Source organism: Poromitra crassiceps, assembly GCF_964638095.1.
Source record: "Poromitra crassiceps genome assembly, chromosome: 7".
Taxonomy (NCBI): Eukaryota; Metazoa; Chordata; class Actinopteri; order Beryciformes; family Melamphaidae; genus Poromitra; species Poromitra crassiceps.
The window spans coordinates 56031373-56044255 of NC_139628.1; the positions used below are offsets into that span (position 1 = coordinate 56031373).

At 46.1% G+C, this 12883-nt stretch overlaps 1 protein-coding gene across 1 annotated transcript in view; it reads right to left on the reverse strand.

Annotated features, from left to right (window-relative positions):
- Nucleotides 1-2903: 2903 nt before the first annotated feature.
- poln (polymerase (DNA directed) nu) overlaps nt 2904-12883 on the reverse strand; it is a gene marked incomplete at both ends in the record, with an annotated part of 221806 nt that continues 211826 nt past the window's right edge. The window contains 5 exons of the mRNA XM_083640219.1: nt 2904-2990; nt 7138-7199; nt 7494-7561; nt 8105-8183; nt 9985-10095. Of these exons, the coding sequence (XP_083496345.1) occupies nt 2904-2990; nt 7138-7199; nt 7494-7561; nt 8105-8183; nt 9985-10095 (407 nt within the window). The remainder of the gene's footprint in view (nt 2991-7137; nt 7200-7493; nt 7562-8104; nt 8184-9984; nt 10096-12883) is intronic.

Sequence of the window (12883 nt, forward strand, 5' to 3'; positions counted from 1 at the left end):
CTGTGCACACACACACACACACACACACACACATAGCAGTCTCACGCTCCCTGCCCTCTCAGCGGGGGGAAAGGCCCGCCTCCACCCAACAATGAGCCAATAGCGGGGCAGATTTCCACAACACTGTCCAGTGGTGCGGCTCCAACATGCTCATGCTGACCCGGTGAGAGAAAACACTTGGCTCACATCAGCACCGTCACACGGAGGAGAGCACATTCCTGTGCAAGGAAACCAGGCCAATATGAATCATTATTAATAAACGACGGGACAGAAGTGCTGCCAAATCTACTGGCTATTTCAAAATGCCACCTTTGTTACCCTCTTTAAAACACACACACACACACACACACACACACACACACACACACACACAGAAAACAAAACGCAGAACATTGCAACGAGGTAATGGGTGTTGGCTTTGTTCAAATGCCACAAGGCGTATGGTTCTGTTCTGTTCTGTTCTGTTCCGCCTACACCCATTTTGTCGGCTTAAAGGCTCGTAATTGGACGACAGTGTGCAAGGGGCAAAAACAGAGCCTGGCTGTCTCTGCCAGAGGCAAGGAAACTGGGTCAGTGGGCCTGGAAGTGTGTGTGTGACTGTGTGTGCATTCATGGTGCCTGTGTGTTTCTGAAGTCTGTGTGTGTGTGTGTGTGTGTGTGTGTGTATTCATGGTGCCTGCCTGTGTGTTTCTGAAGTGTGTGTGTGTGTATTCATGGTGCCTGTGTGTTTCTGAAGTGTGTGTGTGTGTGTGTGTGTGCGTGTGTGTGTGCATTCATGGTGCCTGTGAGTGTGTTTCTGAAGTGTCTGTGTGTGTGTATTCATGGTGCCTGTGAGTGTGTTTCTGAAGTGTATGTGTGTGTGTGTGTGTGTGTGTGTGTGTGTGTGTGTGTGCATTCATGGTGCCTGTGAGTGTGTTTCTGAAGTGTATGTGTGTGTGTGTGTGTGTGTGTGTGTGTGCATTCATGGTGCCTGTGAGTGTGTTTCTGAAGTGTGTGTGTGTGTGTGTGTGTGTGTGTGTGCATTCATGGTGCCTGTGAGTGTGTTTCTGAAATGTGTGTGTGCGTGTGTGTGGGTGTATTCATGGTGCCTGTGAGTGTGTTTCTGAAGTGTGTGTGTGTGTGTGTGTGTGTGTGCGTGCATTCATGGTGCGTGTGAGTGTGTTTCTGAAGTGTGTGTGTGTGTGTGTATTGATGGTGCCTGTGAGTGTGTTTCTGAAGTGTGTGTGTGTGTGTATTGATGGTGCCTGTGAGTGTGTTTCTGAAGTGTGTGTGTGCGCGTGTGTGTGGATTCATGGTGCCTGTGAGTGTTTCTGAAGTGTGTGTGTGTGTGTGTGTGTGTGTGTGTGTGTGGATTCATGGTGCCTGTGAGTGTGTTTCTGAAGTGTGTGTGTGTGTGTGTGTGCGTGTGTGTGCATTCATGGTGCCTGTGAGTGTGTTTCTGAAGTGTGTGTGTGTGTGTGTGTATTCATGGTGCCTGTGAGTGTTTCTGAAATGTGTGTGTGCGTGTGTGTGGATTCATGGTGCCTGTGAGTGTGTTTCTGAAGTGTGTGTGTGTGTTTGTGTGTGTGCATTCATGGTGCATGTGAGTGTGTTTCTGAAGTGTGTGTGTGTGTGTGTGTGTGTGTATTCATGGTGCCTGTGAGTGTGTTTCTGAAATGTGTGTGTGCGTGTGTGTGGATTCATGGTGCCTGTGAGTGTGTTTCTGAAGTGTGTGTGTGTGTGTGTGTGTGTGTGTGTATTCATGGTGCCTGTGAGTGTGTTTCTGAAGTGTGTGTGTGACAAAAGGGGGAGTGGTCCAGCCCAGTGCCAAACGAGCAGATAAAAGAGGCGCTGCAGAGCGGGAGGCGCTGCAGAGCGTGAGGTGCTGCAGAGCGTGAGGTGCTGCACGCTCGCGGCCTCCAGTCAAATTACATCTGCTTTGAATCAGTGAGTCTCTTTGAAACGCCACCGACACAGGAAGGAAGTTTATTAGAGAAACTCGGCTCATTAAAACAGCGGGAAATCTGTTAAATACAACAGGAACAAAGACTAAATACAACAGGAACAAAGACTAAATACAACAGGAACAAAGAATACATATGATAAACACAATGCATTTGGGCATGGAACCTTTTTAAACACTTTCATATTTCAGATAATATAGTTCACCTCCAACATTCTTGCCTCATGGCTTGGGTGAACCGTACTACGAGCTATTTTAAGAACCAATAAATATTGAACAGCCTCTCAGAAGTGTAGCTTCACCTTGGCAACGAGGCAGAGAAAACAGCAAGATAGTGTGAAAATGGAGGAGAGAGCGAGAGAGAGAGAGAGAGACAGGGGTGGGGGTGAGAGAGAGAGAGAGAGAGAGACAGGGGTGGGGGAGAGAGAGAGAGAGGGAGAGAGAGAGAGAGAGACAGGGGTGGGGGTGAGAGAGAGAGAGAGAGACAGAGGTGGGGGTGAGAGAGAGAGAGAGAGAGACAGAGGTGGGGGTGAGAGAGAGAGAGAGAGAGAGACAGGGGTGGGGGAGAGAGAGAGAGAGGGAGAGAGAGAGAGAGAGAGAGACAGAGGTGGGGGTGAGAGAGAGAGAGAGAACTGGCACAATCCAGTCTGTAGCTCCTGCCGTTGCCCCCGGATACGGATGGAGTGAAACGAGAATAGGGAGCTGGAAGGAGCTGCAGCTGCCTGGTTTCCATGGCAATGGGGATGCAGGATGTGTGGAGGGAGAGAGAGAGAGAGAGAGATAGAGAGATAGAGAGAGAGAGAGAGAGAGAGAGAGAGAGGTAGAGGGACCAGAGTAATGTCTGGAATGGTGCAAAATTCAAAAGAGATGCGTGGCAATGGAAACAGGGAGAGAGGCAGCGGAGGAGGAGAGGGGTGTGAGAGAGAGATGGAGAGAGAGAGGAAAAAGGAGGGAGGAGGACTCAGGAAGAAGGAGACACTGGAGGGATGTTCAGCTCAGACATGGAACCCCAGGACTTGCCACTGGAGACTGCCACCTTCAGGGGGACCTGGGACACACACACACACACACACACACACAGAGAGGAAAGGGTGTTAGCATATGGGCGTCGTCCGCGGCGACCTACATGGAGTGTCATCACTCACCTGACTGCTGCCTTGTGACAAACAACACACACAAGGAGCGCAAAGTCCCTCATGAATAAAGCAGGCAGCTTGTCCTGCTGGCGAGGCATCTTTGTCTAACGACCTTCTGACTCATCTAACGAGTATTGACCTGCTATCTCTCTGCTGTGTCTGTACCTGCTGGTGGGGCTTATTGCCACAGTTTAACACATGACACATGGGTGCTCCTGTGTCTCCGTGAGCTCGCGTCCAAACAGGGCATCTCTGGGCACGATAAGTGACACTGCTGAACTACACACTGATGCCACTCATTATATGTCAGAGTTCTTCTCATTGACTTTGCCTCCACTTTTAGCACCATGCAACCACTCTTCTGCAGAGTGGATCTAGGGGTTTTAATGGAGGCATCATTCACTGCATCAGAGACGTCCTCTCTGACTGCCGCTCAAAGAGTCATTGTTGATAGAGTTGATAGTCGTCACTACTTTCGCACTACTAAGTACAGTAGTGTGTCAGATGAGACTGTGTTGAACACAGGAGCACCACAGGGCTCAATTCCCCCCCCCCTCGATTTTTTTATCAATTTTTTTATCCCCCATTAGTGCTAATTTTAATTTGCTCCACCCTCTGCCGATCTGGGGAGATCTGGCTCCATGCTTCCTCCGAGACATGGGCAGTTAGCCAGCCACTTCCTTTCACCTGACAGGAGAAGCTTCACCGGTAGGACATAGCACGTGGGAGGATCACGCTATTCCAACCAGTTCCCCTCCCTCCGAACAGGCGCCCCTAACGACTTCAGCGACCAGGATATTGCATGTTTTGGTGTGGGGTTCCTATATGAAGGAAACCCCCGGGAGGCACGGGGAGAACATGCAAACTCTGAGCAACATGCAAAGAAAGGCCCTTTTGACGACTCCACCCGGGCGGTGGACACTCGAGGACATGCGGACGGGCACGCACTCCTTCAGCGCTCACAGCGTCGCAGGTGGGAATCGAACCCAGGACCTTCTAGCTGTGAGGCGACAGCGCTTACCACTGCGCCACCGTGCCCCTCACAGGGCTCAATTCTATCACCACTGCTTTTCTCTGTGTACACAAATGAGTTCAAGATGGATCGATGCTGATTGCTGATGATAGAACTGTGGCTGCTCCACTGAGAGCGAGAGTCTACACTATATTATAATCATGTGTTAAGTCTTCAGAACTGGTGTTTAACATACACTATATTATAATCATGTGTTAAGTCTTCAGAACTGGTGTTTAACATACACTATATTATAATCATGTGTTAAGTCTTCAGAACTGGTGTTTAACAAGCTCCTTAGAAATAATCAATAAGACACAAGAGCGCATCATACAAAACAGCAAGGATTGATGCATTGTTGAGATGCGTGGTGATTGTAAATACCTCGGCACAAACATCAACAGCGGTCTTACCTTCAGGGAAAATACCCACCACATTTTTATGAAATGTACACACCGCCTCCACTTGCTACACAAGCTCAACTATTTTGGAGTGAGCCCAGAAAAAATTGGAAACTGTGTCTAAGAGTTTAGCAGAAAGCAACTTTAACATGATCGTGTGGTGCGGTAATCTGAACATCGAGAGCATGAACAAGTTGCAGAAAATAGTGAACATGGCCTCCAAAGTATTAGTGAAGCCACAAAAGCAGCTAAGAAGTAAGTATGATGAACTCTGAAGCTGACAGAATTATTAACTCATTCACCGCCAAAGACGTCTTTGACGTGTTATCAGAAATAGCCATCCACGCCAAAGACGTGTTTGACGTGTTTTTGTTTTTATTAGTGCAGCGCATAGTTCAAACACTTCCCCAGCCTGTGACATGTTTTCAGGTCCCTAACCTCAAAGTCAAGCCGACAGCACGTTATCAAACACATACCGCAGCTGTTGTTTGAAATGAGGAAGAAGGAGGAAAGGAGGAAAAACAGAGAAACGCGCTTCCTTGTTGCAGAGGAGAAACGCCATTGAAATGCCCCTCGGCGCGCTGCAGAGCTGATCGGCTTGCTGCAGGGCAGCGGACATCGAAACCGCGGTAGTCAAACCCGTGACCAACATGATCGATCCTGGTCCCTGGACCCCGTTCCTATGTGCCAGCCCGAAAGAGATGAGACGGAGTCACAACTGTGTGGAGGAGGAGAACAGCTGCAGGCTCGCCACAGAAATGGCTTTCACACAGAGTCAAGCAGCAGAGCAGCACGGCCACTTTCCTGGCGAGGAAGACTGGACTGACTCCAATGCGACAGGACCCGGATGATCTCGCGGTAAGGAGTGTGTGTGTGTGTGTGTGTGTGTGTGTGTGTGTGTGAGAGAGACTACACTGATCTCTGCATTCTATTCTATGATCACACTCACTCACACTGAGTAAACTGTATTGTTGAATGTAAAAAAAGCACATCATGTATATATATATATATATATATATATATATTTTTTTTTTTCATTTGTGTCATAACGAATAATATTTACATGTCTGATGCCAATACAGTTCAAAATAAAAGAATTGAGAGCGAGTTCTGCCTGAGATTGTGTGATTTAGAAAAATGCCAATATCTGCAATTTATCTTGTCAGAGAGACCTTTTTGGTGAAAACAGGGTGTATATAAAGGGCTATAAGTAGAGTACAGAACATGCTAAAAGCTCACTTTTTTTTCCCTGGTGAACCCAGAGACGTACATCTTCATTTTGAGCTATTGCAAATCACTTTGGTGCTAATAGATAATTTACTGTGGGTCTTGAAAGATGACCAACAATTATGAAAATCTTTGGCCTGTGCTAAATATTGGCAGTCCTAAACTGGCCATGAATGAGTTAACCACCCGTCTCACCAACTGTACTGTGAACGTTTACCTTCAGGGAGATGTTATAGCTTACCGATGGCTAACAGATAGCTTACCGATAGCTAACAGCTTAGCGATGGCTAACAGATAGCTTACCGATAGCTAACAGCTTAGCGATGGCTAACAGATAGCTTACCGATAGCTAACAGCTTAGCGATGGCTAACAGATAGCTTACCGATAGCTAACAGCTTAGCGATGGCTAACAGATAGCTTACCGATAGCTAACAGCTTAGCGATGGCTAACAGAAAAAAACTACAATAAATCCTTTGTCCCAAGTGCTGTCAAGGTAATAAATGAAAGTATGATCCGGTAGATTAGGATACAGGGTTGTGCTACTGACTTTGCTGCTTTTTCTTTGGCACAGTAGGTTAATGTGATATTGTGTATTGTGAGTCCTATTTTTATGAATGTGTATGTTGAGACGATGTATGTATTATGTATTGTGTGTGTGTGCGTGCGTGCGTGTGTTTATACGAGGGATCAGCCGAGCAGCATTTTGGTAAACAAACCGCGTCACTGGGTGGAAACGGCAATGGAACCCTATGGATCGTTAGCTTGAGCGTCTGACTCTAGCCGGCTGACCCTGTTTACACAAAACTGCGACAGTTCACACAACTTTAACACCACATGCATATATTATACACCAAACTCTTGAGCTACTTCTGCTCTCACTCAGAATGTCAAAATATAAGCGATGTGATGTATAGTTTAATAGTTTTTGAGATATTAACGTTTGTTTGGAACGACTCATACTAGTTAACTGCCAGCTCAGTGGCCTTGTGGTCTGAGTGTCCGCCCTGAGACTGGGAGGTCGTGAGTTCGATCCCCGGCCGAGTCATACCAAAGACTATAAAAATGGGACCCATTGCCTCCCTGCTTGGCACTCAGCATCAAAGGGTTGGAATTGGGGGGTTAAATCACCATGTGATTCCCGAGCGCGGCGCACGCTGCCGCTCACCGCTCCCCCAGGGGATGGGTCAAATGCGGAGAACAAATTTCACACATTGTGTGACAATCAGTGGGACTTTACCTTTACCTTTACCTGCCGTGGGGTTCCGTATTTCTGGGTGGTTGTGACGTCACGCTGATTCGTCCGATATGTTTTTTTTAATGACGTGTTATGGTGAAACCGGAGGCAAATCTCCACATTGTGGACATACAATAAAGTTTTCGTATTCACATTCATATTAAGCCAGTTCCATTCACTCACCTTGAGATGAACTCCTAGACAGTCTATGTGCTGCAAGGACTCCATAGTACTCTTCACCAGAGCTGTTTGTCAACGAACAAGCGAGCAAAACACAGACACACAGACACATATAAAACACAAATCCTACTGACCGCATCAGTGACGACTATCGTTGTCAATGACGCCTAATAACTCATCAAGTAAAACACAAGCATAAACAAACATCATCCATTTTCACTCGACCATCTACTTTTATCACACAATAACTTGGCCTAATATGTCAGTGTCTTTAATGTTCATATATTACAGCATAATGGAGATATTGGTAATTGAGGCCCAGTGCCTTAATTGGATGATTGATTTATTAAGATGTTCACCTGCGAACTGCTCCACCTGGGAGTCCTCCACCTCGTACAGCAGCTCATCATGCAGCTGGGCTATCAGCCTGAAGTCAAACACAGATGAGATTCACACATACCTAATACACCCACCACTACTACTATTACTACTGATAATAATAATAATAATATGACTCTATTGATCTCTATAGGAGCAGTGTTTTGCTCAAAGGCACTTAGGCAGGGTGGATGTTTGCCAGCATGGGGGCTCAAACAGAGTCCTCTGCCGCCCCGCAACCCCCCCCCCCCCCCCCCTTCCCTTCCTTTTGTTGTTTGTCTGTGTTTTATGTCTGTCTCTGTTATGTTTTATGTTTGACCCATGTATTCTGTAAAGCGACTTTGAGTTCTTGAAAAGCGCTATATAAAATAAATGTATTATTATTATTATTATTATTATTAAATCCTGGCTGTTGCTGTTGACTGTGTCTACTCTAGCGGACACTTTGACATCTGACAGCAACCATCATTTTTGGAGTTCTTCTACGCTGAACATTTTAGTTGGCAGGTAAAACAGTGAAAGCTGCTGATATGAGGTGTTGGAGATGTTTGCTGTATCTTACAGTGATACTGGTGGGTGGTGGTTTTGGTACCTGGCAGAGAGCGAGCTGGAGGAGGAGACCTGAGAGAAGATTCTGATCATGGCCATCTTACACAGATCAGCAGCAGAACCTGTACAAACACACACACACACACACACACACACACAATGCAACGGTGTGCTTTATACTTGTGTAGCTATTGAATTGATTGACCTTATCTCCTAACGACCTAAGCGCTAATTTTCAAAATAGCCCTATTCCTGATTCTCAGAATTAACTAATTGTTTTCTTTTTGCTAATCATTTCCTAGAAAGGAACTATTGATGTATTGGGAAGTTTCCTGGAAAGAACCATGACATGATGTTGTAGTTCTATCTGAATGTAAGCAGTCTGGCGAGTCGATAAGATACTGTCAATTTCTAAAAGAGTTTCCTGCAAATAACTGTAAAACTATAAGCTATAATATGCAGAGGGTAATTATCAGAAGTCATCCATATAATATATAGTTACTACATAATTTCATGGTTCTGTCTTGAAAACAACAGAAGAAATTAGAGGAACTAACCACCTACTGTACCAACTACCATTTCACTCTTTCTCTATTTTCCCTATAATGAGGCAAAATTAACATAATGTCATGGCTATTTCTAGGATACATCCAAAGAAATTAATCTTTCCTTATTAGGAAATTGCGGACCCGGAAAATAAGCATTAGCTTACATTTTCTTTGCAATTACTCAACTCAACTCAACTCAACTCAATTCAACTCAACTCAACTCAACTCAACTCAACTCAACTCAACTCAACTCAACTCAACTCAACTCAACTCAACTCAACTCATTTCAACTCAACTCAACTCAAACTTTATTTATAAAGCACATGTACTGTACAGGTCAATAAGAAAAAGGCCAACACAATAAATACAATGCAGCACATAAAAACATACCATAATACAATACAATACCACAATATACAACACAATACAAGAGATTTGTTTTCGGGTGTCCAGCTCAACCTGAGTTGAAAGCCAGGGAGAAAAAGTGAGTCTTCAAAGATCTCTAGGGTCTGAGCAGATCTAATGAGCCAGGCCAGGCTATTCCAGAGCCTCGGGGTAGCTGCCCCCAAGGCTCGGTCGCCTCTGGTCTTCAGCCTGGTCTTTTGGACAACCAGCAGCAGCTGTTTGGCTGATCTCAGTGCTCAGGCAGGGGTATGAAAAGTGCAGGAGTTCAGCTAGATACTGAGGTGCCAGCCCATTTAGAGCTCTAAAAACCAACAACAAAATCTTAAAATCAATTGTAAAACGCACTGGGAGCCAGTGGAGCGAGGCCAAGACTGGCGTGAATTAGATTTCAGATTCTTGTGGAGACATTTAGACCCCATAATGTTATTATAACATTAAAAAAGATAGGTCCATGTGATGAACCTGGGTCGTAACTAGGGCTGCACAATTAATCGTATTTTCATCGTCATCGCAATGTGAACATGCGCAATAAACACATCGCAAAGACTGCCTGAAACGCAACGAATAACAAAAGTGGTTTTATTTACATGCCTCATGCATTCCCACTCAGCGTCTGATCATTTTGTCTTGTGTTGTAAATCCAGCGTACACCTTTCCCTTGCAACAGTGCGCTCCGCCCCTCCGGCAAAGCCCAAACACGCTGTGTGTAGTTTCAGCTAGAGTCAGTGTGTATTTCATTTCTTTATTCAGTGGGCATAGGCTATGTTTGGGGTCTATGTTAAGATTATTAAAGCAGAAACACATAGGAACTGTATAGCTAATATGCATACTTTAATATTTGTTTATTTATCCCAAGTCGTATCGTCATCGCTATATTGAACAATGTTATCGCACATCGCAGATCTTCCTCATATCGTGCAAGCCTAGTCGTAACAGTGACCGATACACAAACACGTCTGTGGTCGGTTACCTTGGACCACAAAGTTGACAGCCTGCCTCTCGGCCTGCATGCGGACGGCCCAGTCTGGGGAGTGGATGTTAGGGAGGGTCCGGCGACGACCCATGATGGACAGAACATGACCTATAGGCACCAGCAGAAACACAGGGAGAAACTGATAAGTAGCAGGCTTCATTCTCACTTCAATACATGTATGATAGATATACGCTTTAATCTACAACAACACGTATCCACAAATCAATTTATTCCTTTTACGCCACACTTGTGTGCCAGAAAAACAAGTTAATTCGATGCGGGCCCACGAGCCGGATTAAACACTGTGCCCTCTCACAACCAAGTGGAGCGGAGTTTGACCCGGTCTCGTTTTGACTGAACTTTACCGGGGTCCTTTTGGGGAGTTGTCCCTCTCACCCTGATGGTTGGCCCAGCACGTCTTTCCCTCGTCACCGATGCCAAAGCGATTCTAAAGCTTAATTTATACTTATTATAAAGTGTCGCTCAGCACATGGTCGCAGACGAAAAATAAAGTGTCGCTCACGTTGCTGCATTTATGCTTCTCTCCTCGGGTCAACGGTCACGTGACGCTAGAGACAGAGGGAGGCAGAGAACTAGTGCAGACAGCCAAGAGAGGGAACGCTGTCATTGAACCCACGTCGGAGGCAACATGTAACTGCAGCCGCATATAACGACACACAACCACACAACTCACCTCCTCTCTCTCTGGGAAGTTGGTCACGGTGTTCTTTGTGATTTTCACAAAGTCATACATCAAGGACATGCTGATAAAAAATAGCGGAGACACGTTCATTCATTTCAATTCAGCGAAAACTAAAACAAGGAAGTCAAGCGCGTGCCGTCTATATAGCCAATCACACTTGCGCGATACTATGACGTAGTCAGCGACACTAGACATTTCACCAGGTAGCAGACGCTGCTCGCCGACACTTGAAAGTGTCGACTCAAGTCCTCATTTCTGTCGACGACCGTTCCAAAAGTGTCGGCAGACGAAGCATAAATTGGGCTTAAGAGTCCGCAGAGCAGAGCTAAGAAGTTGGAGCTCTCAATTTCTACAGTCGTGTCAATCTCTGATGAGAGCAAAATGCTCTGCTTCTTCTTCTCAGCCATCTCAGCCCATGAGCGGATCGGCCCTTTTTAACTCAAGTCATCCATGATGTAGATGTTGAGCAGAGCTATGGCAGCAGAGAGACGTTTTCAGAGAGCGCTTCGATGAGAAGTGATTTGTCGATGCAGCATTATGGGTACTCAGGCTTACAATGACACAACACATAGCCGTTGGTTATGTATTGTATTAAGTGATTTCAGCTGTGTGTAGCACTATTGCCCAAGCCAAATTCTCCCTCGGGGACATTCGAGTTGATCTAATCTAATTTAACGGGGCAAGGCCAGTTTATTTGTAGAGCACATTTCATAAACAGAGGCAATTCAAAGTCATCATCATCATCTGTTGAAAGTTCTCGTTCCCACACGCCGCTGGGCTGGACTGAATCCCTGCTATGTTTTTTTTCTTTTTTTTTATTCCCCCCCCGATTTTTTATCCCATTTTTATCCCCCATTAGTGCTAATTTAATTTATTTATCCTGGTTGCTGCTCCACCCTCTGCCGATCTGGGGAGAGCCGGAACTGGCTCCATGCTTCCTCCGAGACATGGGCAGTTAGCCAGCCGCTTCTTTTCACCTGACAGAGGAAGCTTCACCGGTAGGACATAGCACGTGGGAGGTTCACGCTATTCCAACCAGTTCCCCTCCCTCTGAACAGGCGCCCTTAACGACCAGAGGAGGAACCACATTAGCAACCAGGATATTGCATGTTTTGGTGAAGGCGGTTCCTATATGAAGGAAACCCCCGGGAGGCACGGGGAGAACATGCAAACTCCACACAGAAACGCTATGGGTTTCTTCCACCAGCGTTGCTCTATCGATGGCCACCTCCTGACATGAGTTCCCTGAACTTCTTCCATCTGCTCCGTAGTACCTTGCCGTCCTCGCTAGGTCCACCCCTCCATCCGCGTTCAGCATGTCGCCAAGATAGCAGAAGCTCTCCACCACCTCATACGTGTCTCTACTACTGGTCACTCTTGCTCGGCTCTGGGTCTACCTACCTGTGGAACATCTCTCCTATACACCGCTTACATCTCACTTGCAAGCTGCCTTTTACTCCACCGCACCTCTGATGGACCCACTTCGGACACCCATGAGACTGAAGAGAAAGTGCTTTAAAGATGAACGAAAGACATTTTCTCAATAATTATATCTTCCTGTCTAAACGCCTAAAAGCACACACCCCCCCCCCCCCAAATACTGCCTGCTCTTGCTCAAATTGTGCATATCAGACCTCGCACTGCCACTTGCCAGATACTCCCAATACTGCCTGCTCTTAGATAAACATAATGTGATGTCACTGTCCCTTGCAGGTGCACCTAGTATTGTCCGGTCAAAGCCTTCACTCCATAGAGACACTGCATGAAATAGGCCACGCCCATCACGGGGGAAAGCTCTCCATTCACTCCCATACAACACCAGCGTCATTTTCCTTGAATTAAACATAGCTAAAAGCTGTTGTGTGGTGGGGCTGCGCAGACACCAAATGTAAAAAAATCGCCAATTAAAGTTTTCTTGTACTCCTGAGCAAAACAAGGAAGCCATTGAGAATTGGTGAGAAGAAAAATGTGGATCTAGCTGTCAAGGAAGTTGGAGTGTTCATGTTCTGTATATACGATCTTTGTGTGGAACACACGACCATGCACGCGACACAGGAGAACACCAGGATTTGGGGGGTCTTTATTTTCCCCCGTTTTGGGCGTGGCTTCTGAATGACGACGCACTCCGCAGTGTCTCTATTCCCAATGGAGGGATATTAGACAAGGTTGAGGCCCTCATTCATCTTCCTGTCC